Below are 27,766 nucleotides of genomic sequence, written 5' to 3'. Positions count from 1 at the left end.
TAGTTAAATATGTATGCATCTGAAATACTCTGACACTTTCATAGGATTAAAGAAGTTTAAAAATACATTAAAACTTACAAAACATGTAATTACTATAACATTTCACTTCTGATTGTGCTATGTATGTGTGTGTGAATATATATATATATATATATATATATTTATATTTATTTATTTTTTAAATAATGCTCTCATGTAGCTGGGAGTGGTGACACATTCCTGGAATCCCAGTGACTTGGGAGACTGAGGTAGGAGGATCCAAAGTTCAAGGCTAGCCTCATCAATTTAAGCACTATGTTTCAAAATAAAAAAAGGGTGGCTCAATGGTTAAGTACTCCTGGGTTCATTCAATCCCTCACATCCCCTACCCCAACCAAAAACTAAGAAAACAAAACTCTCATGAAGCAGGTGTAGCACCTATCCTCAATATTATCAATGAGGAAACTGCAAAATAAATAATTAAACTTTGGAATTAGTGCTGCCCAAACTAGAATCTAGGTTTCCCAAAATCTAAATTCAAGGTCTTATTTAAGTTTCCTGTAGGCAATTTTTAAAAATATTTATTTATTTTTTTAGGTGTAGATGCCTTTATTTTTATGTGGTGCTGAGGATGGAACCCGGGTCCTGCCTGCACTAGGCGAGCGCTTTATGGCTGAGCCACAATCCTAGCCCCTAGGTAATTTTTATATAAATATAAATCTAGCATTTTTCTTTACATCACAAAGAAATAGAATAGTTACACTGGTAGGCAGTAAGTAGGTAATATACACAATGATATGAAGAAAAATGGAGACTTTCCAAACTTCAAGAGTTAAGAGCCTATCTTTTTTTTTTTTTTTTTTGAGTACCGGAGATTGAACTCAGAGGTACTTCACCACTGAGCCACATCCCCAGCCCTATTTTGTATTTTATTTAAAGACAGGGTCTCACTGAGTTGCTCAGTGCCTTGCCATTGCTGAGGCTGGCTTTGAACTCACAATCCTCCTGCTTCAGCCTCCTGAGCTGCTGGGATTATAGGCTTGGGCCACCGTGCCCAGCTAGAGCTTATCTTTTAAATAAAAGTCAATCAAGCTTAATATATTTTTATTTCTCTAGTAAAAGTTCACAGTCTATAAAAATAAAGATTTAACTGCAATTTGCTCTTTTTTCCATTAAAGAAAGCACCAAATAAGGATAGCTCTCTTCAAATTAATGTTTAATTGCTACTCTGACAGACTAAATCAAATATCTAAATGACATGAAATTTATAGTCCTTGTTACTTTTTTCTTTCTCAAATAAATAAAATGTCATCAGATAAATTAGAAAATTGTTTCCTTACTATGACTTATGATTTATTTAACTTAAAATTTGGTTTCTATAAAGTAGCACTCTTTCTAGAGTTTTAATAGAAAGAGAACTGTAAACAAAGTTAGAAGTTAGATATCACCTGCTGTATAGCATACTTAACCAAAGAAAGGTGAAATTGTTTTCCTTCATTTTGTACTATACTCGTTTCCTTATACATCTTTAATAGCTGTCACAAATATTATCTTAATAACTCAACTTTTCTAACCTAAGTAATGCTGACAAAACATTTATTTATTTCTAGCATTCAATTTAGATGTCTCAAGACCAAATGTTAATAATTTGTTTTATTAAAAATGTGCTTCAAGAACAAAATTTCCATAAATTAGTCTCTAACAATTCAAAGAAGAACTTTTAATTGTAAAACAAATGAAAAACAATAATATGAGAAACTTTTACCTTTTTAATTTGAGGGCTAATATGTATATATTAGAAAAATAGGTATAAGATAATAAATTTTACTACATGTACTTATTTTTTTCTGCACAGGGTAAAAAGATTTCCATTTTAAATAATATGTTTGTTTCCATACTGTCATTTCAAAAAAGGGCTTCCTAAGAAGCTGTTAGCAAAGTTGTATTCTGGGTATATAGATATAGTTTAATCTGAACTATTCGAGTTACTTGTTTGAAAAACAAAAATCTATAAGAAAGATAAAAATACTAAATCACAATTTTTATAAAAATTGTTTTTGACAATATTTATAAATGTATTCTTGCATACCTATATTCCTGATAGTATTAATCTGTAGAATGATCACAGCAAGTGTATGAATTTTCCAATTTTATGGGGAAATATTCAGTGTACTAAAACTTGTTTAAGATCATTATTAAGCATAAAACAAACAAATAGTACTATTACATTCTAAATGGCAAATGAATATTTTATTTATAGTTTCAAGAGTAAAAACTAAATCTAAAAGAAATGCATAGTCAATATGACAGATTTTCAGTGTTAATGAACATCCAGAATATGAAATTTCTGCACTAGGTAGAAGCAGAGATTATATGAAAAGATTAAAAATCATTACTATTAGAACTGATCGTATCATTAAGTACAAACTCAAAAGACTTGAGTCTTTGTTGGAGAAAAATGTAAATCTTTCATATCTTCTGATTTGTCCAGAATGAAAACTAGTTGTATTGCAAAGGGTAAAGAATTATACTCTGTCATTCTAGAACCATTTCCTTCATTAAGCTTCTAATGACCTTTTCAAGTTGAATTTTTATAAATACAAGAAAAGATAACGTCAACTGTGGGTAAAAACATACTACTACATAAAGTAAACCTAACACTGGATAAAACACAGATCAGAAAATTTTTATTATTCAGTTTACTTAAGAGTATAAACCATTAGCCTTTTTGCCTGTTTTCATATTTGTTATCACCCAATTTCTAAAGATTTCAATTAATCTAGAACTTTTAGAAGCACTAATGATTCCTTATGTTGTAAACCATGCATTCTATAATTCATCAGTCTTATTTTTCAAATAAATTTAGGATTTAAATATGATGAAAATGACAGCTTTCCATAATCTTAAAAGCCCACCTCATGGTCCAATAAATTGTAAAGTATAACCAGGTCACTCGACCAACTAGTGTAAAATACATAGAACTCTAATAATTCCCATTTAGAACTTTAATAATTTCTAGCAGCAAAACACCTGGAATAGATAATAACAAATATTTTCCTTCAATTGTAGATTAATTTTTTTTAAGAAATAATTTTAAAAAGAATTCCAAAGTATTGTTCAACTGCACTCAAATATGAAAGATATCAAAGATCTTGTTTATCTCCACTTTTCCCTGTGGAATCAGGTGCACTCGGAACCTTATTAGTTTCAACAAAAACAGATTCAAAGGCAGCTTCCTGTTCATCCAAAGAATCGGCAGCCGTGGCTCCTTTAATTAGTGTTGGGTTGGCAAAAGATTGTTGCTGCTTAGAAATTTTACTTGATTCCACCGTTTTTCTACCTCTTCTTTTACCAAGAATTTTGACATAATTCGCAGGTATAAGTCCTGTTGTTTGACCATCAAGACTAGCCAGAAGCCAACCACGCACTTTGGGTTGTTGTTCTGATGGAAAAAAGACAATTTTGTAATTATACTTTGGATATCCAACAATATTAATGGTAAATATTAAGTAAAATATATATTACAATTTTATAAATAACATCTGAACAAATAGTACATGCATGTATATTCAAAGTCAAATGTTGAATAGGCTTAACAGTTCAGGATTTTTTTTTTCTTCCCCAAGACAGGGTCTCACTATGTTACCTAGGCTGGCCTCAAACTTCAGGCTCAAGCAATCCTTTTGCCTTAGGTTTCCGACTGGGCCTACAGGCACACATCACTATGCCTCACTTGAAGTCCATTCCTATATTTTGTATTTTTTTTATTTTCTACTATTTCTTTTTGACTTGAAGAATAAAACAGTAAAAGTTAACCTCAGCAGGTCCACTTATAGTGTAAGCAGATTCAGTTCTCTCAAAAATCTAAAAACATCAGTGTCTTTTTTATTAAATTTGAATCTAAGGAATATCTAATTCTTTTACTCATTTGGGTAAGTTAGGGGCAAGATTAGAAAGTAAATGTATACTTTCTCTCTTTTAAAGAGATAGGATCGCACTATGTTGGACAAGCTGGTCCTAAACTTCTAGTCTCAAGTGACCAAGTGACCCTCCAGCTTCAGTCTCCTGAGTAGCTAGTAATTCAGGGACATGCCAACAACACTGGTTTTTAAAGACACATACAATTTTATGCAGTCAGTTTTCCTTATGTAACTTTTGGCCCAAATATAAACTCATTCCATGTGATTGTGATAACTAATCCTGAAGATAGTGAAAATTAATTTTAAAGATGGGAAAAATTTGAACATCAAAGGCATTTTTTTTCCTATGTAAAGAGTGACTAAAACTAGTAAGCGGCAAAGAAAGTTTCCCTTAACATATACTCCCATGGAAAAGTTAGCCAGAGTGGTTAAAAGCATAGGCTCTGAAGTCTGACAAACTCAGACTCATAGTCCAGCTCTACCAAATTTTAGCTTTCTGTACTAGACAATTAACTCATTCTATGTTTCCTCACTTGTAAAATAGGGTTAGGATAACAAAAGGTGACTTTCTGTAATAATCGTGAAGTCCCCACAAACACATTGTTTTTTTGAAAAAAATTTTTTAGTTGTAGTTGTACCCAATACCTTTATTTATTAATTTTTTATGTGGTACTGAGGATCAAACACAGTGCCTCATATGTGCCAGGCGAGCACTCTACTGCTGAGCCACAACCCCAGCCCCAAACACACACATTTTTAAGAAATAAATTCACGAAAATCCTGGTTGTTCTTCCTGAAGAAAAGTGAAGGAAAAGATCATTTTGTCTGAAGTCATTAAAAACTATTAGTGACCTGGTCCAAAAATAAGTCTGAGATATGTATGAATTTCTTGCTGAGGTTCTCAAATACTTTATAATGATAATTCTTAGGATACTCATGATAGAGTTTCTTTTTCCTTTTTTTGTGGTACTGGGGATTGATCCCAATGTCTTATACATTCTATGCTCATGATGGAGTTTCTGAATTAAACACTATTCAAATAATGAAAGCTAAAGGACAGACAGAGACCCTTAAAAGATATTAAATAATTCCTTTGGCTTACTGGATTTGCTACATTTTGTCCTTAATTCATACTGTTGTGTGGGGATTAAAAGAATTTGTAATTCAAGTATTTTGAGTTTACAAAAAACCATGTCAATGAAATATTATTGGAACAGAGTGGTGGGGCATTTCTCCTGACTTCTTCAGATTTGGAAGGTGAAAAAATAATACAAAAGAGAAGTTCCAGTAGCTACCTCAAAATTAACTAACATGAACAAGATCCTTTGTTGCTGTTTCTAATACTATATTTATAAATACTAAAAATGATTCCAATTCATTCATGATTTGTTACCTTTGAGAGCTAAGTTTAGCATATCACCAGCACGGAAAGAAATTTCTTCCTCAGATACAGCAGCAAAATCATATTCTGCTCTAGCAACTACATGGTCATCCTCACCATTTGCCCAGTTGATGTTGTCTGTAAGCCAAATTAAGAATTTAAGTTAGTAAAACATGCAAAAGGAAAATATAGATCTTTTACTGTCTATGGCTTATAATTGCATAAATATAAATTGCATAAATTCATTTACCAAGAAAAAAGTCTTTCATTCCCAAATAAATTTTATAGTGAATGCTATGTTAAGTAAACAGTGTATTCACTAGGCTATTTCTTATGAACTTTATCCTTTTTGTTGAGCTAAAAATTCTAGCCCCCTTGCTGTAAGTATTGTAGATTTTGCAGGCCAAAAGGAAAATATAGAATGTTTTGATGAAATCCAAAATTGTAATAACGAGTTTTCTTTCTTTTTGGAAGGGGGTAATATAATTCTACTCCTAAGACAGATGGAATATTTTGGGGTGAGGGTAGTATTTTGCTTCATTTGGACTAGACTGCAATTTTCATTTGTTAATGCTAAATTAAATGAGATTTTAGGCATTTCATCCTTGTCAGTGTCTTTTCACACAATAGGTACTGCCAAATCCTGATACCAATTCATTCATGAGCATGTGGTTTTAATTAACCATATGCATTACTTGGGAGATTAATAGTCTAGAATATAATTCTGTCAAATTCTTCCCTTGATTTTGCCTTTTACCAAGTCATTACATTGCAGATTAATCACTTTTGAATGAAGACTAAGTGCAAGCTCCTCAATTACACAGTTAAATGGATTCCTAAATATGGAATTTTTCTTTGCATTGGAAGTCTAAAAGTTACTTCTGGCATTGTAGTTTGAGTTTGGAAAATCTATCTGCTGCAAATTTGTGTGGGAATTGAGATATCACTTCTTATTTTAATTTCTGACAGTCTGGGAGATGTATAAAGCAGTGACATTATTTGTAATTCAAATAATGTGAGCACTGTCAAAATAACTTTACTCCAGTGTAAGTTTTTACACACAGGTACTATTTTATTTTATGGCTTATGTTTAATTCATTAAGAATATTATATAAGTTAATAGCAAAAGTTTATTGTTAAAGCCATTTTTGTTTAATAATGGTGACTGAGGATGGTTTGTTTAGGAAAATTTCAACCTTGGCCTCAATTAAAAAATAAGTAAATAAAACAACCCCTGTTAAGCTCCTGAACTGCTGTATAGTAGGTAAAGTCAGAATCTTCAGTTTCTACATATGAAAAATTTACATAACTAATAATAGTTATATCATAAAAGTAAATAACTTTTAACTTGATACTATTTATTCAATAATACCTGATAAGTTCAAATATTTTCTGCAATATCCCTGCTGTAAATTTTGTCCAACTAATCTGCCTTCTGCTCTACCTATATTTTCACACCATCAGGTGCGGTACATCTTAGTAGATTCCACCTCAGTTGAATTAGTGTTTCAATTCAACTATTTTTGCCTGTAGTTACACTACATAATTTTCACTGAGGCTAAGTCACTTCAAATTCATCCATATTCCTCAGAACAAACAAACAAGAAAAACAAAATAACAAAAAACTCAGCACTATCAGCACCTATCCGGTCATTACAAGTTAAGGAAAAACATTCAAATAACTTGCACTTTCTTGTTTTCTAAGTGCTGGGGATTAGACCCAGGGCCTTGTATATGCTAAGCGCATACTCTAATACTGAGCTATAGTCTCAGTCCTTCATTTGCTTTAAGTTGGCTATGCTGTTCCAAATGCTATTAACTCTTCAAGAAGTTGTTCCTACTGAAAGCTAGTAAGCCTTTAACGTTAACATTTTCTGGACATATTTCTTGGCAGTTGCAATCACCATCAGTAAACAGCTTTCCCTGATTGGCTAACAAATGAACTTTACAGAAAGTTATTTTAATTGCAGCCTCATTTTCCTTTTCCTTTTTTTGTGGGGGAGGGTAAGGAAATTTGCTACGATAACAGATTTCTATAAGTTCCTACTGTTTCTGAGTGTTGATTTTGTGAATAGTGCTCAGTCTGGTAATGATGTACATTATATTTATTTTAAAAAGCTAGAGTGTCACTGCATAGTAAATAGTGCTTTACCATCTAATTCAATAACAAAATAATCCATACTATACATATGACATTCAAAATCTACTTTTCTTATGTGTCAAGTAAGCACTTGTGAAAAAATTTTGTGTTGTAACAATGTATATGGCACTCTACATGCTATCAAGTTGTAACTAATTAGGAAGATCTGTAATGTACAGAAAAGAATATGAAGCAATAAGAGTATCACAGATGGTCTCTGTGAAAACTACTCAACTCTGCTCATATAACACAAAAAGCAGCCATAACAATATATACAATGAGTATGGCTTTTACGATAAAAACTTTACTCAAAATGTGCTAAGATTTGAATTTCAAATCATTGTCAAATCAGAAATTTTTCTGATTTAAAAATATTTCTTTAAATTTCTTCCAATCTTTGAAAAAATATAAAAAAATTCTTAACTTATGTGCTATACAAAAACAGGAGCAGGCAAGATTTGGTCTATAGGGCATAATTTGCAGACTCCTATTCTAAGTAGGCAAAGTCATAGGACCCAAGTTTCCTCCATTTCATTTACAAAAATCTCTTTGTATCATGACCCATTTCCCCTTCTTTTGCCCCTGCTTTTTACCTGTTTCCTTAGATCATATTCTCTTCTACCTCCTATAAAAGGCTTTTTCATCCTCTGTCTCTTCCTGATCTCTAATCACTCCTTCTCTACGACTTCTTTTACCCTAAAAACATACTTCAGATCTAACTTCTTAAAAGACAAAACAAAAAGCTGAAAATAACTACATTGACAAACTATTCTTCTTCTCTTCTATTCACTGTTCATCTTTCCTTTTAAAATTTGAGTTTATTTATTTTGGGTACTGGGGATTGAACTCAGGGGCACTCAACCACTGAGCCACATCTCTAGTCCTATTTTGTATTTTAGAGACAGGGTCTTACTGAGTTGCTTAGTGCCTCACTTTTGCTGAGGCTGGCTTTGAATTTACGATCCTCCTGTTTCAGCCTCCTGAGCCATTGGGATTACAGGTTTGGGCCATTGTGCCTGCTGAGTTTATTTATCCCTTCCGCCCTTCCAAAGTTTCCATCTTGGACCTAGCATGTTTGAGGCACTGAGTTCGATTCTCAGCATTGCATATAAATAAAATAAAGGTCCACTGACAACTAAAGAACAAACCCTATCTATCTATACATATATATAAAATAAAAAAAAGTTTCCATTTTTTCCACTCTACCAAAACTACCTGCTGGAGCCTGATGTCCTCCAACAACCAAATCTAATGATCTTTTTTCAGTTCCCATTCTTATTATAGCACTTGATATCATTCATGATCTTTCTTCCTGATCTTAAAACTTCCTCCTTTAACTTTTGATTTTATAATGCAGCAGTAACATGGTTCTAATTTTGTTCTTGGTGATTTCCATCTTACCCTCAGTTATGGTTTAGGTATGAGGTATCTCCCAAAAGCTCATATGTGAGACAATGCAAAAGGATTAAAAGGTGAAATGTTTGGGTTATAAGAGCCTTAACTTAATCAATTCATTAATTCACTGATAAGGATTAACTGGGTGGTAACTGCAGGTGGGCAAGGGTATGGCTAGAGGAAGTAGGTCATTGGGGGCATGGCTTTAGAGTTTATGTTTTGTCCTGGTGAGGAAAGCTGTTTCCTGGTAACATATCCTGAGCTGTTTTCTCCACCACACTCTTCTGCCATGATGTGTTGTCTCTTCTTTGGCCCAGAGCTATGGAGCTGACCATCTATGGACATGGGCACCAAATAAACTTTTCCTCCTCTAAAATTGTTCTTGTCAGGTATCTTGGTCACAATAGCAAAAAAGCTCACTAAAAACATCCTCTCTTCTTTCCTATTTCTTTACCATTGTAATATAACCCACTTACTATTTCTTCTATCATTTCTTTTTTTTCAAATATTTATTTTTCAGTTGTATACAAAGATACTGTATCTTTATTTTTTAATTTATTTTTATGTGGTACTGAGGATGGAACCCAGGACCTCACATGTACTAGGTGAGCACTCTATCACTGAGCCACAACTCCAGCCCCTTCTTCTATCACTTCTATATACATGTACATGACTCATATATCTTATTTTTTACTTCTTTCCTAATATCCTATCCTGCCTTTTAAACTGCTCTCTGAAACTTTCTCAAGTTCCACTTAAATGTTCCATTGACACATCAAACTCATTAAGTCCAACTTATTCTTCCCCCCTTGCCTCTTGCGACTCTCATTTTGTTGCCACTATGCTGACCTTACTGTTCACGTGATGGGCCAGGCACACTGTCACTTAAATACCTTTGCAATTTTGCTGCTCACTATGCCTCAAACACTTTTCTCTCTAATAGCTGTAGGACTTATTCCCTCACCTCCTTCAGGGAGCCCTTTTCTGACTATATGTAGCAATGTAACCCCTCTTCTTCCTCCTAATACTCCCCAACATTCTTGCCTGCTTTATAATTATTATTTTTTCCTATAGCACTTATTACCTTCCAGTTTACTATAAATTTTGTTTACTGTCTCCTATCATTAGCTTGCCACAAGGGCAGGATTTTTCAAAAATTCATCTTTTATTTTTTAGTGGCACTGGGATTGAATCCAGAGCCTTGAAAATGCCAGGCAAGTGCTCTTCCACTAAACCACATCCCCAGCCCTTCTTTTATTTTTTATTTTGAGACAGGGCCTTGCTATAAGTTGCTCAGTTTAGACTTGAACCAACAAAATAAAACAAAAAACAAAGAAACAAAAAACTACCAATAAACCCCAAATGAAGTAAGATCTTCCACTATTAAGCTTCAACATAATTTCTCAACCTTATTTCTTAACATCCTTCTATTCAAGGATGAATAGGACAGCTGATATATGACAGCTGCATAACAAATCTCTTATTTTCAGCCTTTTCAAGCTGTTCCATCTGTTTGATAGTATTTTAACCCCACCTATTTTGTGTGTGTGTGTGGAAATGGAGATTGAATCCAGGTCCTCATGCAAGCTAGGCATGCACTCTCTCACTGAGCTATATCTGCTGACCCCCTTTCCCCATTTCCTTACTAACGGATGAAATGTTATCTATCTTTTAAAAACCTAAGGCAAATGCCATTTCTTCCTGGATAGTAGGGCCAAAAATATTAGCTTCACTTTTCTAGCGCTTTGTAACAGTTCATAGAATATGGACTTAATAGTCAAGCAGCTTGGGTTTTGTTTCTGGTTCTGCCTTATTAAAGATGTGACCTTGGACAGGTGATTTCTCTGAACCTCAGTTTTGCCACTTGTAAAATGAGAATAAGTCTTACTTTTCGATTTTTGAAATAATGAGATTATAATACTGAAAATACCTAACACAGTATGCTGCATATAAAAAGAGGCTCGAGAAACTTTGTTTCTCCTTAACTCTCCTAACCCTACTACACTTTGTCTCATTATAATTACCTGTATATGTATCTTTTTTTTAAAAAAATTTTTAGTTGTATTTGAACACAATATCTCTATTTTATTTATTTATGTGGTACCGAGGATCAAACCCAGGGCCTCTCGCATGCGAGGCGAGCTCTACCACTGAGTCACAACCCCAGTCACTGTATGTGTATCTTAATCACTTCCCTTCCAAAAAGTTTTAGAAAAATAGGGATTATGCCCTATGCATCTTTTGTATCCTCCACAGTACAAAGTTCAGTTCCTTGTAAATATTATTTAGGAAATGTACGTTAAACTGAACTAATACTAAATCGGCAAATTCGTCATTGAGACATTCCTTTTCTAATTTTGATGTTCTTAATGGAAAATAACTAGATCAAAAAGTAATACAAATGAATAAAAAGAATGTTAACAAATCTAAATTATATGGTTGTCTGAACCTGTTCCCTTATTCTTACCTGTTACTTCATCACTGTGGGTAGATAAAAGTTTCCAGATGAGATAAGGACCTCCGAGGATAACAGCAAAAAACAAAAATATTGGCCAAGATTTTGCTGAGTTAGCTGCTTGGTCCTCCGCACCAAGACAAGCCACAGTTCCTTCACTTTCTGCCCACAGGTCCTCATTCTCAGAGCCTCTTCTTAAACCAATCATCCACTGTAACCGTCTATAAAGATATCTTATAGTCCTAACTAATGCAAAAGCTGAAAAAACCTTTGTAAAGTGTATTTTTAATCGGGAGAAGTGATTTGCTACATCCAATACAGCCCTAAAACTGTTATAGACAGCTGAAAAAGTAGCATCCATCATCATACTGACAGAGGCAAAGGCATGTACAATACTTTCAATGGACTGAAATGCACCTCTGCTGCTTTCTTCAGCTTGCTGAACAAATCTACTGGGTGGAAGATCATCTACACGGAGGCGGTTATAGCCCAACCCATTATATCCATAACTATAAGGACTATAACTTCCATAAAATGAATTTCCATAGGTGCCATATCCAGACGAAAATGAACTGTATGCAGGTCTGAAAGTGTTTACACTGCTGCTTCCTGTCTGCTGTGATGGCCTTGGAAGAATAGGTGGGGGCACTCTGGTAAGTGTTGGTTGTCCAGGTCTTGTCAATAAAGCAGGACCCAAGTCAGCAGATCTAAAACCAAAAATTATTGAAAACAGTTAGTTACTTAAGCACTCAATAAGATTGATTCAAAGTAACTATTAAACATCTTCTATATATTTGTTTAATGAGCAATATTATGACAGATTCTACGTGAGGATGTTTTAGGGAGTAGTTACCCTTTATCTGTGATTTTGCTGTCTATAGTTTCAGTTATCAGCAGTCAACGGTGATCAGTACAGTACAATATTTTGAGAAACAAAGAAAGAGACCACATTCACAATATAGTTAAAATTCCTCTTTTAATTATTAGTTATTGTTAAGCCCTTACTGTCCTTAATTTATAAATTTAACTTTATCATAGTTATGTATAGGATTTGGTACTATTTGTGGCTATAGGTTGTCCATTGATTGTCTTGGAATGCAAAGTAGGGGGACGAATATAAGGATTAGTCTCTAATAGCCAGATGCTAAGAATCTCATTGCCAAAACAAATTTAAAAGAGGCTGACCAAACTTTATTTTCCTGTTCAGTTATTCTGACATTATTATCTTCAATCTGTGCCTTCTTAAGACTCTTACCCATTTCTTAAGATTAGTAACACGCAAATATTTGTCCATCCTTGCACCAAAATGATACTATCTTAACTATTATAGTTTAATAATAGGTTTTAAAAAATATTTATTTTTTAGTTGTAGTTGGACACAATGTCTTTATTATTTTTATGTGGTGCTGAGGATCGAACTCAGGTCCTCGAACGAGTGCTCTCCCGCTGAGCCATAATCCCAGCCCTTAATAATAGGTTTTAATATCCAATAAAAGAATGTCTCCCACATTGTTCATCTCCAGAATTGTTTTGGCCATTTGAGCCTTTGCACTTCCATATAAATTTTACAATCAGAGCTTCAAGTTCTACATCCCTCCCACCAAAGCCTATTGAGATGCTGTTTGAGATTATATGGAATCAACAGGTTAATCTGAGATGAATTCAACATCTGTATAATATTAAATGTTTCAACCACAAATATAATGAAAACTATATTACTGAAGTCTTTTAAAGATGTTTCTCAATGTTTTAAAATAACTTTAAGTCTCAATAATATTTTATTGTTTACTATGTAAAAGTTTTTAAAGATTTATTTCTATATATTTGCTTTTTTGATGCTGTTATAAATGGTATCTTTCTAAAATCATTTAGTTGCTGTTATACAGAAAAATGAATTTTCAAATATATGGTCCTTGTATCTAACACCTTTGTTTTGGATCCTTTTATATTTTCTAGAATATCGGAAGTCACATCACATATGAATAATGATAGATTTATAATTTCCTTTTTTATTATACATAGATAGATAGATAGATAGATAGGATCTATCTATCTATCTATCTATTTATCTATCTATCTATTTTTGTACTGGGGGTTGCCTGGCTTAGTGCATGACGGGCAAGTCTCTACAGAGCTACATGTACATCTCTAGGCTCCTTTATTTTATTTTGAGACAGGGGCTTGGCTAGGTTACTCAGGTTGGCCTCAACCTTGCAATTTTCGTGTTTTAGCCTCCCAAGTAGCTTGGAGTTTAGGCATGCACCACTGTACCTGGCTTTCAATTTTACAGGTTTGACTTACATCCTTGCTTCATTCTGACTTCAAAGGGAGAGTTTTCAATGTTACCATAAATTATGATGTCTGCTGTAGTTTTTTAAAAAAGAAATTTAGTAGTTTTCTATTGCTATTTGTTTTTTTTTTACTATGAATGAACACTATTATTTTTGCCATTATACATGTTCTCTTTTTTGCATTACAATTCTTAATACACATATATACCACAAATTTTCATATCTCTGTTTGTTTATAAGGTATGTTGGTCCCAAATTCAAATCTTCATACATGTATTTTTGTATAAGGATGACCATAGTCATCTTGAGAGATTCTGGGAAATCATTTAATGATTTAATGAGAGATGATTTCCCAGTATCTCTCAAGATGACTAAGTGATGTTTAGCTTTTATTCTCCTAACATGGTAAATTACATTACTTTACATTACTATACAAATGTAAAAGGCACCCTATGTTCCTGAAGTAAAACCAAATGGGCCACACTGTATTGCTGGACTTTGTTTGGACCTGGACAGACAGAGAAGCTCCTTCCATAGTTTGGCTATTGTGAATTGTGTTGCTATACACTTGGATACGCATGTATTGTTATAGTTTACTAATTCTTTAGAATAGTAGCTAGCAGGATTTTCTCCCATTTTGTAAGTTCTCTCTTCACATTCTTGTTTCCTTTGCTGTGCAGAAACTTTTAAATTTTATGCCAATCCACTTCTTAACTCTTAAAATTATTTCTTCAGCTTTAGCGGTCTGAGAAAGTCATTGCCTGCCCTTATGTTAGGGTATTGACACTATGTTTTCTCCAGCAGCTGCATGGTTTATGGCCTAATTCTGAGGTCCGTGGTCCACTTTGAGTTAACTATCGTGCAGGGTGAGAGATAAGGATCTAGTCTTGTTCTTCTACATAGGGATAACCAGTTTTCCTAGTGTTATTTGTTTAAAAGGCCCTTGGCACCTTTGTGAAAGATCAAATGCCTGTAGATATGTGCATTTGTCTATGTCTTTTATTCTGAACCAGTGTCTGTTTTTATGCCAGTGCCATGCAGTTTTTTGTTAGTATAGCTCTGTAGTGTAATTTGAAATCAGATATTGTGATGCTTCCAGCATTGTTTTATTGGCTGAGAACTGCTTTGGCTAGGATTCTTTTATTCTTTCAAATAAATGTTAGGACTTTTTTCAAGTTCTGTGAAGAATACCATTGGCATTTTGATGGGGACTGCATTTAATCTGTATATTGTTTTTAGTAATGTGTCCATTTTAGCAATATTAATTCTGCCTGTTCATGAACAGAGGAAATCTTTCCATCTTCTTGTGTTGTCTTCAATTTCTTTCTTCAATGTTCTATAGTTTTCATTATAGAGATGTTTCACTTACTTGGTTAAATTTATTTCTGGGTATTTTATTATTTATTTTTTGAGGCTACTGTAAATGGGATTATTTTCCTGATTTCTTTCTCAGCAGATTCCTTATGATTTAGGGAAGCTAATGAGTTTTGTATGTTAATTTTGTAATCTGCCACTTTGCTGATTTATTAACTCTAGCAGTCTTCTGATGGAACTTTTTAGTTCCTTTAAGTAGAGATTCATCTGCAAATAGTGATAATTTGACTTCCTCCTTTCCTATTTTTATTTGTTTCTTAAAATTTGCTTCTTTTGTCTAATTTGCTCTGGCTAATATTTCTTATACTATATTGAATAGGAGTGGTGAGAGTGGACATCCTTATCTTGTTCCAAATTTTAAAGGAAATTCTTTCAGTTTTTTCCCCATTTAGTATGATATTCAATGTAGGTATGCTGTATTTAGCTTTATGATGTTGAAATAAGTTACTTTCATCCCTAGTTTCTGATTTTTTAAATCATGAATGGGAATTGAATTTTGTCAAAGGCTTTCTCTGTACCATTAAGATGATGGTGATTCTATTTATATGGTGAATTACATTTATTGATTTTTATATGTTAAACCATTCTTGCATCCTTGGGATAAAACCAACATGATCATGATGTAAAATCTTATTATTTGTTGAATACGATTTGCTAATTAATATTTATTAGGAATTCTTGCATCTAAGTTCATGAGGGATATTGTCAGGAGTTTTCTTTTATATGTCCTTATGTAGTTTGGTATAAGGGTAATACTGGAAGTATTCCTTCCCTTTCTAATTCATGGAATAATTCAAGAAAAAATGGAATTAATTCTTAGTTAAAATCTGTAGAATTATACTGAGAATTCATCTGGTCCTGGGCTCTTGTATATTGGAAGCTTTTTATTACTATTTCTCTCTCACTGCTAGTTATTGGTCTGTTTAGGCTTTCAATGTCCTCTTGATGCAATTTTGGCAAAGTTATACACGTCTAGAAATGTATCCGTTTCTTGTAGGCTTTCCAATTAACTGGAGTGTAAGTTTTCAAACTAGTTCCTAATGATCCTCTGGATTTCTGTATGTCTGTGGTGATTTCTCCTTTTTCATTTCTAATTTTATTAATTTTGGTCTTTTTTCTTTTGGCCAAGGGCTTATTAATCTTATTTATCTTTCCAAAGAACCAACTCTTTGTTTCACTGCTCCTTTGCATACTTTTTTTAATCCTCTATTTCATTGATTCTGGCTCTGACCTTAGATATTTCCTTCCTTTAACTGGTTTGCAATTGGTTTGTGCTTATTTTTCAATGACCTTGAGATTCGTCATTAGGTTGTTTATTTGACATATTTCTAATTTTCTCATATATGCACTCATAGCTATAAATTTTCCTCTCAGAAGTGCCTTCATGAGTGCCAGGGATTTTGGTATGTTTTACCACTATTCTTCTTTGATGTGAAGAACTTATAATTTCTTCCCTGATTTCTTCTATCACCCATTCATCATTCACCCAAAAGGGTACTGTTCAATCTCTATGTTTTCAAGATTTCTGCATGTTTTTTCCTGGTATTTATTTCTAATTTCATTGCATTATGATCAGATAAGATGCAAGGGATTATAACATTTTTAAAATATTTTCTAAAACTTGCTTTGTGGGCTAAAATATGATCTATTTTGGAGAAAGTTCCACGAGCAGCTGAGAAGAAAGTGTATTCAGCTGTTGTTAGATAAAATATTCTATAGATGTCTATTAAGTCAATTTGATTCATAGTAATTTTTAGGTCTTAATACTTAACTCTGTACTGAATAATATGTCTGCATGACCTATTTATTGGTGAAAGGTGTGTTGAAATTACACAGAATTATTGCCCTGGGGTCTAGCTGGGTCTTTAATTCAAGTAGTGTCTTTTTTATGTGATTAGGTCCACCAACGTTTGGGACATAAAGACTACTGTTATATCTTCTTGTTGAATTGTTCTCTTTCTCAGTATAGAGTAACCTTTTTTGTCTGTTCTGATTAATTTTGGCTTGAAGTCCAATATCCTATAATTTTCTTTTGTTGTAATGTTTTTGTACAATTTGGGTATTAGGGTTATACTGGCTTCTTAAAAAAAGAAAAAAGAGCTGGGTGCTGGTGTGTGGCTCAGTGGTAGAATGTTTGCCTAGCACATGAGAGGCACTGGGTTCAAACCTCAGCACCAAATTAAAAAAATGAAATAAAGATATTGTGTCCACCTACAACTAAAAAATAAATATTTAAAAAAATAAAAAGTTGGGGAGTTAAATATTTCCTTTTTTAATATTGCAGAAAAGTTTGTAAACTTCATCAGTGAAGTCTTTTAGATTTACAATTTTCTTTGTGGGAAAGATTTAAATCATGAATTCAATTCTTTTAGTACCACGCCATTCAAACTGTAGTCTGTAGACCAGTTTTAAGTTTGTAAACCAGTTGTGTGAATCTATAATGAGAAAAATATGGAAAATAAGATTGTTTAAATAATTTAACAGTGCTATTTTTTGGTGTGTTTCATAAAAGTAATGATTGGCAATCCATATACTGTGAGAAAAACTGCTTTAATAGTTATAAAAATACCTTTGTCTCTTTGTGCTTCATTCTAGATATTCTCTTTCCAGCTATACTCTAGTCCATTGTTACTTCCAGGGTCAATCTTCAATAAGGTAAAGAGTTTACAACAAAATGTAAATCAGCAAATCCTTTTTTCACAGATAGTTTTGCTATTAAGAAAATGCTAGTTGAACTAAATAGAGGGCTTAATATTAAAGCTACACTCTGAAACAAGTTTCATATCTTATTGTGAACTGCTAGTATGTCCTTTGGGAAACAGCAGCAAGTCCACAGACTCTCAGTAGCACAGAACACATGTGAAGCAGCAGTGTTCGATGTTACTAATTTTCTCTATAGTAGTATCTAATCTGTTGTCAAACCCAGTAAGTTTAATTTTGAATTTTAATTTTGTTTATATTTTTTTTGTTCTAGAATATCCTTTTCTGTTTAATAACTTCTAATTCTCTCCTAAGATCCTTTCTTTTCATTGTCTTTAATATATTAAACATATTTACTTTAAAAGTCTGTATAGTAATCCCATTATTTAGAATCATTATGAATCTGATTTTTCTTTCCATTTATGTAATCTAATGTCTTTGTGTGTGAGGCTCTATTTTGCTTGTCTGTCAGATGTATGTGAGGAATTATAGCGATAATTTTAGGTTCTGGATGATGTTCTCTTCCTCCAAATGTGTTTTATTCTAAATATTGTTTATTATCTGATTAGGATATAATAGACACTGACAAAAATTATGGTGGGTTTTCTCATTAGTAATACTTAATGCACATATCACATAGACTATTGATATAGATTTTTTTCTCACAGTCTTGTACTGTTTCATAATTTTCAATAAATCTTATTTAAAAATAATAGGAAATTAAATTTAAACATTCAATAAGGAAAAAAAAAAGCTTTTTCTCTTGCTTTTTCCTGGCTTTAATGTTCTTTTTATAGCATAATAAGTGCATTTAGTATTCATGGTACATTCTTGTTTCTCTTATAACCAGCACAATAACACTAAGCTGGTCTATGACTTAGAAGAACAAATGATATGTTTTCAATGCCGAGTGTTCAAAGTCTTCTCCACTCAACTTCTTATTTAAAAGTTTTAAAGAATACATATACACATTTTCTATGTAGTTTCTATGATTCTCATTCTTGTCTTAAACAAATTCTGGAATCATTTGCAATTCGAGACTTGATACATTTCCCAATACCTCAACAAACATTTCCTAATAAAGAAAGACATTTTATACAAAATCATACTATTACCATCCTGTCATTGAAAATTAACCATAGTTTTATATCACACAGATTAACAATAATTTTATATCATCTATTATCCAATTACAGTAAAAATTTATCCATTTCTTCCAAATGTCTTTATTTATAATAAAGAGCTTTGAGATTAAATTCACTTATCATAAAATTCTAAAGCATAAAGTCCAATGGTTTTTAGTTGCACACCTCTGTGAATATACTGTCATATTTACTTCTGGAACATTTTCATTACATTAAAAAGAAAGTCTGTGTTCATTAGCAGTCATTCCCCATTTCCTACCCCATCTCCTATCTTTGGTAATGACTAATCTACTGTCTGTCTATATTAACTTGTCTATTCTGGTTATTTCATACATAGTTGATTCTTGTTATTTAAGGTACTGACATCCTATAAAGTTTTTCAGAATTATTCAATACCAAATCACTACTTCTAAGAGAAACAAAAGTTTGGGGTTACAGAAAATTTCATGTCACATTTTTATCAACCAATCAAAACATATACTTGTTTTAAGTGTACTTCTGTTTAAAGGCATCTAAATGTATATTGTCAACTCATTAAGAACTCATAACCAATACCTGTAAACTCATGCCTGAATGAAGCTTTCTTAACACATGTAATTTCTTCATTAGCATATCACAGTATTCTTGTGCTTTGAACACTAGACAGCACTATGCTTCTGGGGCACTTTAAACAGTGAACTCACCATAAAAAATAAGAAAAACCCATACTAAGCAGACTGTGAAATGGATACCTGTTTACACCATGAGGGTTGAAATAAGAACTGGAAAGATGCTTTGTTTCACTTCATTTGAATGATAACTCAGGTCTTTTTCTGCTCTAAGCATGTTGACAAATGATTGTCAGAATGTTGAGAGTATTAATGTGGGCTTTACAAATAAATTTCACTGATTAGGACAAGTTGCAAATATGGGATCTACAAATAATGAGTATCTATGGTAAATGGACTCACGTATCATGTAGTATTTTGTGAATGGCTTTTTTCACTTACCATGTTCCCAAGCTTCAATCACATTAAAGCCTATATCAGTTTCAAGTTGAGTATCCCTTACCAGAGGAGTTTGGAATATTTGCTACATGTAATGAGATTTCTTGGGGATGAGATTAAGGTCTGAACATGAAATTCACTTATGTTTCATATGCACTTTATACACCTTTCAAATGCACCTGCATTTTGACTGTGACCAATCATAGGAGGAAGTGTGGAATTTTCAACTTGTGGCATCATGTCGGCACTCAAAAAGTTGGATTTTGCATTATTTTCAACTATAGATTTGGGATATTCGATCTGTACCTCATTATTTTTTATTTCCAAATTATAATTATCCATGAGTTGATGGACGTTTGTACTGTCATGAATAATGACACTCTGTTCATTTATATATGAGATTTGTATGGACACATGTTCTCATACCACTTGGGAACATATACTTGGGAGTAAATTTCTGGGTCTTACAGTAAACACTGTGTTTAATCTTTGGAAGATCTGCCAGATTATGTTCCCAAGAAACTGCACTGTTTTACAGTGTATGATGGTTCCAACTTTTCTATCCTTGCCAAAACTTTTTATTATTTTTATTATTACTGCCATTCTAGTGGGTGAGAAATGGTATCTCACTGTGGTTTTGATTGCATTTTTCTGATAGCTAATGGTGCTGAGCACTTTTCAAGGTTTATTGACTATTTTATTTTTTATTTATCAAGAAGGAGTCTCACCATGTTGCCAAGGCTAGCCTCAAACTCAAGATCCTCCCATCTTAACCTCCCAAGCGGTTGGGATTACAGGCATACACCACTGTGCTCAGCTGTTTACTGGCCATTTAAAAATCTTACTTGGAAAAATAATATCAAATAGTATCTACTCAGATACTTTGCCCAATTTTTTCCCCCAATTTTAAATTAACCTTTTTATTTTTTATATTTGGTACTGAGGATTGAACCCAGGGGTGCTTACCCACTTGAGTACACCTCTAGCCCTTTTTATTTTGAGACAGGGTCTCACTAAGTTGTTTAGGGTCTGCTAAATTGCTGAGGCTGGCTTTGGCCTTGAGATCCTCTTGCCTCAGCCTCCCAAGCCGCAGGTAACTGCCAGTGCACCTGGCCTAAATTAGCCTTTTTATTTTTGCCGTATTATTTTATTATTGAACTGCAAGAACTGAAATGTCTCTTACTATTTTTATGAACAAAAATTCAGTTAAAGTTTATATACTGTATTTGGCTTTGTCTTCTCATTCTCTTGTAAACTCGAATTTTTTTTTAGAATGTCCCTAACTTTTTTGAAGTCTACCCAGTTTTTTTCCTAGAATGTCCTACCATTCTAGATTTGTGTTTCCTCAAAAATGTTAACATGTACCTCTATCCTCTATAATTTCTATTAGACTAAGGTTGTACCCAAGGGTTTGATTACAACCAAGTTCAAAATTTTTGGCAAGAATAATTCATGGGTGACGTTTACTTCATATTATACCATATCAGGAGGCACATAATGCCAGATTGCCTCTTTATTTGTGAGACCAAGTTTGATTGTCTGCTTAAGGTGATAACTATCACCTTTTCCCATGAAAATACATTTTTCCTTTTCTAATTAGTATATAATCTATGGGATGATACTTTGGTTCCACACAAATATCCTATTCCCCAACCATTGTTCATCTGATGGTTTAGCATCCACTCATGATTTTTGCCTAAGTAAATAATATATGTGTAACTCCAAAATGGTAATTTTCTAGTCCAGGCTAATGTATTAACAGCCTTGAATGATATTGTAAACAAACTAATAGAACTCTTAACTTTTTTTCTTTTACTGAATCCAACATTTAAAAAATGGAGCAAAACTTAAAAAAGATCAGTGGACGCCAAATAGTATATTCAGACTTTAATTAACAGTTTTGCTCCAAACTAGAAGCCATAATAAAGAAAATAGAAAAACAGACATATCTAGATTTAATACAAGATAAATGTATCTATGAAACAGAAACACAACAGAAATGCATATAGGAAAAAAGGATAAAGCAACAGGCCTACTCAGTTCTGGGTCTGAAATCAGTGATAGAATTCCAGTTACTAGGAAATAATAAAAAAGAAAAACACTCCTCTCAAATGGAACTAGTTTACTGTCTGAGGCTTGGGAGATAAGACATGTCACCTTCATTTCTAAAAAGAGATCATAAAATTTGCTGCCAACCATTTAAAATTTTTACAAAGTTATGGACCTAAGAAGGAATGACTCTGATACATCCTCAATTGAGAATATGAAACATGTTAACTACTATTAACTCTTAATCTAATCCACTGTTTTCAAACCTGAGATTTTTATGGGGGTGGGTGCTAATGGAACAGGTAGATGGAACAAGAAATTTAGACAAGAGAGGGAAATGTGAAGAAAGAGAAAAACAGAACTCTAAAATTCTACTCAAAATGAGCTTATCAAAAATGCTACAGACATGAAGAGATAAAAAAAATATCAAGAAATCAGGCCAACATAAATCAACAAGAATAAAAATTCATTCAAGGAAAAACTAACAGTTCAGCAAAGATTCAAGATATGTTTAAAAATATCACAGAGATAAACACTGCAAGCAATATCATCTGTGAAAAAACTCATATGAATTAAAAGCATCTTAATAATGAAAAAAAATCTATTAGAAATCTTAAAACATGAAGCCCACGGCAACAGCAGCTATCTTGCAACTACGAAACAAGAAAAAAGTTTAGTTGCTATAAAAACAAAGTTGTAAGGAGTAGAGTAGAATTATAGAATTTGGGAATTTCACTTGAAGTAATGGTAGTCTAGGTAATTAGACTAACCCTACAACTGAAAAAAAAGTAGAAAAGCTAGGAAAAAGATAGAAAAATGTGTGTGTAAAGTGTTAGTGAACAGGCACTGAGGAGTTTTACAGACAAGATCCACAAGAAAAGACCCGGAAAGAACAACATTTTGAGATGTTTTCCAGGGACCAAGGCTAATTCAGGAAGATGGCTGATAGGATGAGAAACTGGGCAGTGTTAGATAGAATCCCTGGGTTAAGAGGATAAACTAGAGTTTAGAACTCTTAAAGAGGAGGGCTACAGTACTCTCACACTTCAGACTGGGACCTTAAAGGGCTATATGCTAGGAGTAAGGGTGAAAAGGCTAACAGAAAATAAACTAGCCTTGGTAAGAAAACCAGTTTCAAATCAGCTCAATCCTAATTGGATTAAATTAATCCTAGATTGCTAGTGACTAGCCATTTTGGTCAAAAATAAAAATCTCTGAAGGAAGATACTATTACTAGTCCTCAGATGACTTAAAACCATCTATATGTGACATCCATCTCCCATTAAAAAATAATTGGGCCTACATTATGATAAAATTATGTTTTTTTACAAGAGCAATATCAGATAATACAAAGAGCTCTATAGGGGATCTAGAAAATGGAGTTATTAGAGACTTTAACCAATTGTTTAATAAAAACAATTGACAATATTGGGATTTTTCAGCATAGAAACCATAAAGCCAGATCAAATGGATCTAAAACCAAACACTATATTTACATACACACACACAACACTCCTCAAAACCAAACCTAACTCAAACAAAAAACCCCTCTGAAACATGAACTCAGTGACTAGCTTAATAGCCTACAAGGTATATAAAGAAATACAGGGTATATATATGTAATTTGATTTAAAGGAGTAAAGAGAGAATAGACAGAAGCAATATTTGAAGGGACAATGGGTGAAACTTCTCTCAAATTAATGAAAAATATCAAAGTCAGATTTAAGCATCCCTATGAATACCACTCAGAATAATACAAAGAAAAACCATACTGAAACCCAATAAAGTATAATTGAAAACCCAAAACAGAAAATCTTGAAAGCTGCTGGGGGTGGGGTGGGGGAGCTGGGTTCTTTTTAAAGAAGCAAGAAAAAGCAGACAGAAAAGAAGGAAGCCAGGAAAAGTTCAGTTCCCTTGGTGACAATGTTGAGACAGCAGATCTCTAGGCTTCTTGCTAACCAAACAGTAAGTGTCTTTAATTGTTCGGAGCACAGTAAGATATTGTTACTTTTAGCAGAAACTATTTCTGATATAAGTGTCTAATGGGAGAATAAATGGGGGAAAAACTGTGCCCAAAAAATATTTAAAGATATAACTTATGAGAATTTTCCTGAATTAAAGAAAAACATGAATAAGATTAAACATTGTAGAGGAGGAAAAAATATGTCTATTTATTATTACCCAATACAGCATAATAATGTCAGAGTTATCATATAAAATCTTAAAAGCTACAAAGGGGAACATAATCTATTAAAAAAATGACAAATTAGGAATACATTTCTCAGGCTGTAAAATTCTGAAATGAAACCAGAGTAGTATAAAGAAAGAATATTTCAATTTCACCTAGAAACATATATACAAAAGTGTTAAAATAACAGAATTCAGGATTGCATATAAAACAACAACTAATCAGAATTCATTCAAAAATGCAAGATAATTCAGTTTAAGAAAGTTAGTACAGTAAGCAATATTTTTATATTTTAAAAATGCATATAATCTTAACAGATACAGAAAAGCATTCATAAAATTTACTACTCTTCATAATAAAAATCTGAGTGGGGCTGGAGTAATGGCTCAGCGGTAGAGCGCTCGCCTTGCATGTGCAAGGCCCTGGGTTCGATCCTCAGCACCACATAAAAATAAATAAGTTATTGTGTACAGACTACAAAAAAAAATATTAAAAAAAATCTGAGTAAGGTAGTGAGAATTTAGACAGGGATCTATCAAAAACAAAATGTAACCATTCCAATGAAAGTCAGTACCAATACAACAATGCTGGCTAACTCTTGGTTTAGCTGTAAATAACAGAATCATTTATATGGAATGAGACAATTTCAACCAAACCATTAAAACGAATTAAAGAGTTTTGACATTATTCATATTTATAATGAAAAAATATCAAGCTGGGCTTGGTGGCGCATGCCTGTAATCCCTGTGACTTGAGTGGTTGAGGCAGGAGTATTGCAAGTTCAAGGCCAGCCTCAGCAACTTAGCAAGACCCTGTCTATATATTTATAAAATAAAATAAATAAAAAGAAAAAGGGCTGGGGATGTAGCTTAGTGTAAAGTGCCCCTGGGTTCAATCCCCAATACCAAAAAAAGAAAAAAAATTTAGTATTCTGACACACCAGTTAATAACCAAATGGAAAGTATAAAAGAAAAGATCACATTACAACAGCAACATATATACACACATATAAAATCTAGGAATAAAATATAAGAGAAAGGGCATCATGGAGATCTTTATGATAATTAATTAAGGCAAAAAAAAAAAAGAACAAAATTCTCACCAACTGTACCTTACACACACAATAAAGGAGAGTCTTATTTGATGTATAAATTCAAGAAAACTTCCAGTAAGTCTTTTCATGAAGATTAAGTGTAATTAAGGCAATTTTGAAGAACAGCAATGTGTGGAGCCTCTTGACATAAATACATATCAAAACTAGTTAGTTGCAGCGGGGCACACAGGTAGTCCCAGCTACTTGGGAGTCTGAGGAAGGAGAATGACTTAAGACCAGGAGCCTGGTGTGTATGTGCGTGTATGAAGCTCTAATTAGGACAGTGTAGTGCTAGCAAAAGAACAAATAGATCACTAGAACAAGTAAGATAGTTTCCCCCAAAGAACTACACATTTAAGAAAACCTGGTATGAGACAGATGGCATTATAAACTAAGATGGAATATATCCAGTAAATAATGCTGGGGTGATTAGTTATGCATATAGGAAAAAAATCGTACTTTACACTGATTTCTGTACATCAAAGCCAGTTCTAGGTGGATTAAAGATCAGAATGTGAAAATCAGAACGTTTCAAAGAAAATATAGAGAAAAGTTTCCTAATCTAGGTAGAAGTGGTTTATCTATGACAAAAACACAAACAATATGACAATTTGGGCTATATTAAAATTAAAAATCTGTACAAAAGTAAGCACAAATATAAAGACAAGCCACAGACTGAAAGATTAGCAAAACACAATGATGTACTCTCACAAACTGATAAACAAAGACAACAGAAAAAATAAAATGAAAAAATATTTTCATTTAAAAAATATTTTAAAAAATATTACTGCTTAGTATGTTTTTTTTTTTTTAAAGAGAGAGTGAGAGAGAGAGGGAGAGAGAGAGAGAAGTTTAATATTTATTTTTTAGTTATCGGCGGACACAACATCTTTGTTTGTATGTGGTGTTGAGGATCGAACCCGGGCCACACGCATGCCAGGCGAGCGCGCTACCGCTTGAGCCACATCCCCAGCCCTGCTTAGTATGTTTTTAAGCTTTAGATGATAATATGTACACATATATATGAAATAAAATGAACCTAAGTACTAAAGTTTAAAAACATTTTCCGATACACTAAACACAAAATAGAGACAATAGTTACTATTGAAAAGAAGAATGGCATAGTTTATCTTTTATTTTTAAAAAATCTGGTAGGGCTGGGGTTGTGGTTGCGTGAAGCACCACATAAAATAAACAAATAAAATAAAGGTATTGTGTCCATCTACAACTAAAAAAATATTTTAAAAAATCTGGCAAATATTAACACTTCTCAAGGCTGGGTGGTGAATACACAAGCATTACCTTACACCTGACCAGTCTGTGTTTTTTAAAACATTTCATATTAAAGAAAAAGGGGAAATCGTTAATTTTATATCAACAGAACTTTAACATGCAAAAATGAAACCTGTATCTTCCAACAAGCAGTCCAAATGAGAAAAAAGAATCACTCATTAAAAAGATGGCAAAAGTGTTGACCTTACTTAACAGAAATAATTAAAGCTATTACTTGTTATGCATCTATCATTAAGTAGTTATTGTATTCAAGCACTTTAGCGTGTAAATAAAAGATTACAAGATTTCAGAACACAGAATAAATACATTTCAATACATTAGGGATTTGTATGAGTTAGGACAACCTACAAGAGTATACAGGAATCACGCCACTCGAATTAAGATGTCCATTTATCCAGCAGGAAAGAAAAAAACGATCGTGAAACTTCTAATTCTGTATGTTTCAACCTTTTAAAAGTTGCAGACCGATTTGGTGTTGACTAAAAACAAAACAAAAACCTATAGGCCCTAGAAAAATACCTTTCTGTACGGAAAGGCCACTCCCAGACCATCCACAGATTTAGAATTCCTGCTTTAGAGTCTGTCTCCAAATCTCAGTTCGAAACATTAGCTGAGTTATGCTGGAAAAGAACGCCAAGTTGGATTCCAGTTGCGTAAAAGTGACCTTTTGGGCTTTCACCAACTTCTCCTGAGGTTGTAAATAGCTTTTCACTAATGACTCTTGCTCTCTATCGATGCCGGGACTGCGCAAACGCCGCTCTCAACTGCTACAGTACCAAAATCTGACGCTTTAAAGGGGGTCAAGCAGTATTGCCCCCGTCCTGCAAAAACAAAAAGGCAGGAAGCCGCCCCCTTTTCTTAAAAGCTACGGCACCCAGCGAGAAGCCGAAGAGCTCTAGGGAAAACGTTGCTGTGGGATAGGAAACAGCTGTCAGACCTCGAAACCCTCTCCGGAGGCGCCCAGGTCCTAACTCTACCCCTCCACCCTCCCAAAGTAGGAGGCCGGGAGAAGGCGGGGGGAGGTATCTCCCCCTAATAACGGCCTCAACTGCCGCCAGCTCAATCCTCGCTCCGGCCCACCAAGCTCGATCCCGAAAGAGTCCCACACTCACTGGAAAGTGGGGCCGGGTCCCGGTCCCGGCCCAGCTCCTGGAATTCGGCGGGTCTCCCAGGGTTTCGGGGGAGGGGGAGGCTGAGACGCCATCTCTCCGCCTCCGCTCGGCTCCCGCTCCGCACCGGGACTGTGCAGGCCCCGGTACACCAGCACCTCGAGCGTCAGGCATTATAGGCAGAAAGCCGAACTCTCTGCCCCGCCCACTCCTGCAAGTCAGGGCAGGCTCGTGGTACTTCGCCAGGTGCGACTAGAGGGCAGGCGGA

The 27,766-nt window shown here is 33.7% G+C and overlaps 1 protein-coding gene across 1 annotated transcript; it reads right to left on the bottom strand.

Annotated features, from left to right (window-relative positions):
• Positions 1 to 1,614: 1,614 nt before the first annotated feature.
• Pex13 (peroxisomal biogenesis factor 13) lies at positions 1,615 to 27,667 on the bottom strand. Its single transcript, XM_076832599.1, has 4 exons — positions 27,502 to 27,667; positions 11,283 to 11,977; positions 5,293 to 5,418; positions 1,615 to 3,421 (listed from the first exon to the last, which is right to left on the bottom strand). Exons 1-4 carry the CDS (start codon positions 27,591 to 27,593, stop codon positions 3,123 to 3,125), a joined length of 1,212 nt encoding a protein of 403 aa, XP_076688714.1. The 5' UTR covers positions 27,594 to 27,667; the 3' UTR covers positions 1,615 to 3,122.
• Between the last annotated feature and the right edge of the window lie 99 nt (positions 27,668 to 27,766).

This window comes from Callospermophilus lateralis, chromosome 14 (genome assembly GCF_048772815.1).
Source record: "Callospermophilus lateralis isolate mCalLat2 chromosome 14, mCalLat2.hap1, whole genome shotgun sequence".
In the NCBI taxonomy this organism is placed as follows: domain Eukaryota; kingdom Metazoa; phylum Chordata; class Mammalia; order Rodentia; family Sciuridae; genus Callospermophilus; species Callospermophilus lateralis.
The sequence above is the reverse complement of the archived record's forward strand: the minus strand, read 5'-3'. Positions and strand labels throughout refer to the sequence as shown.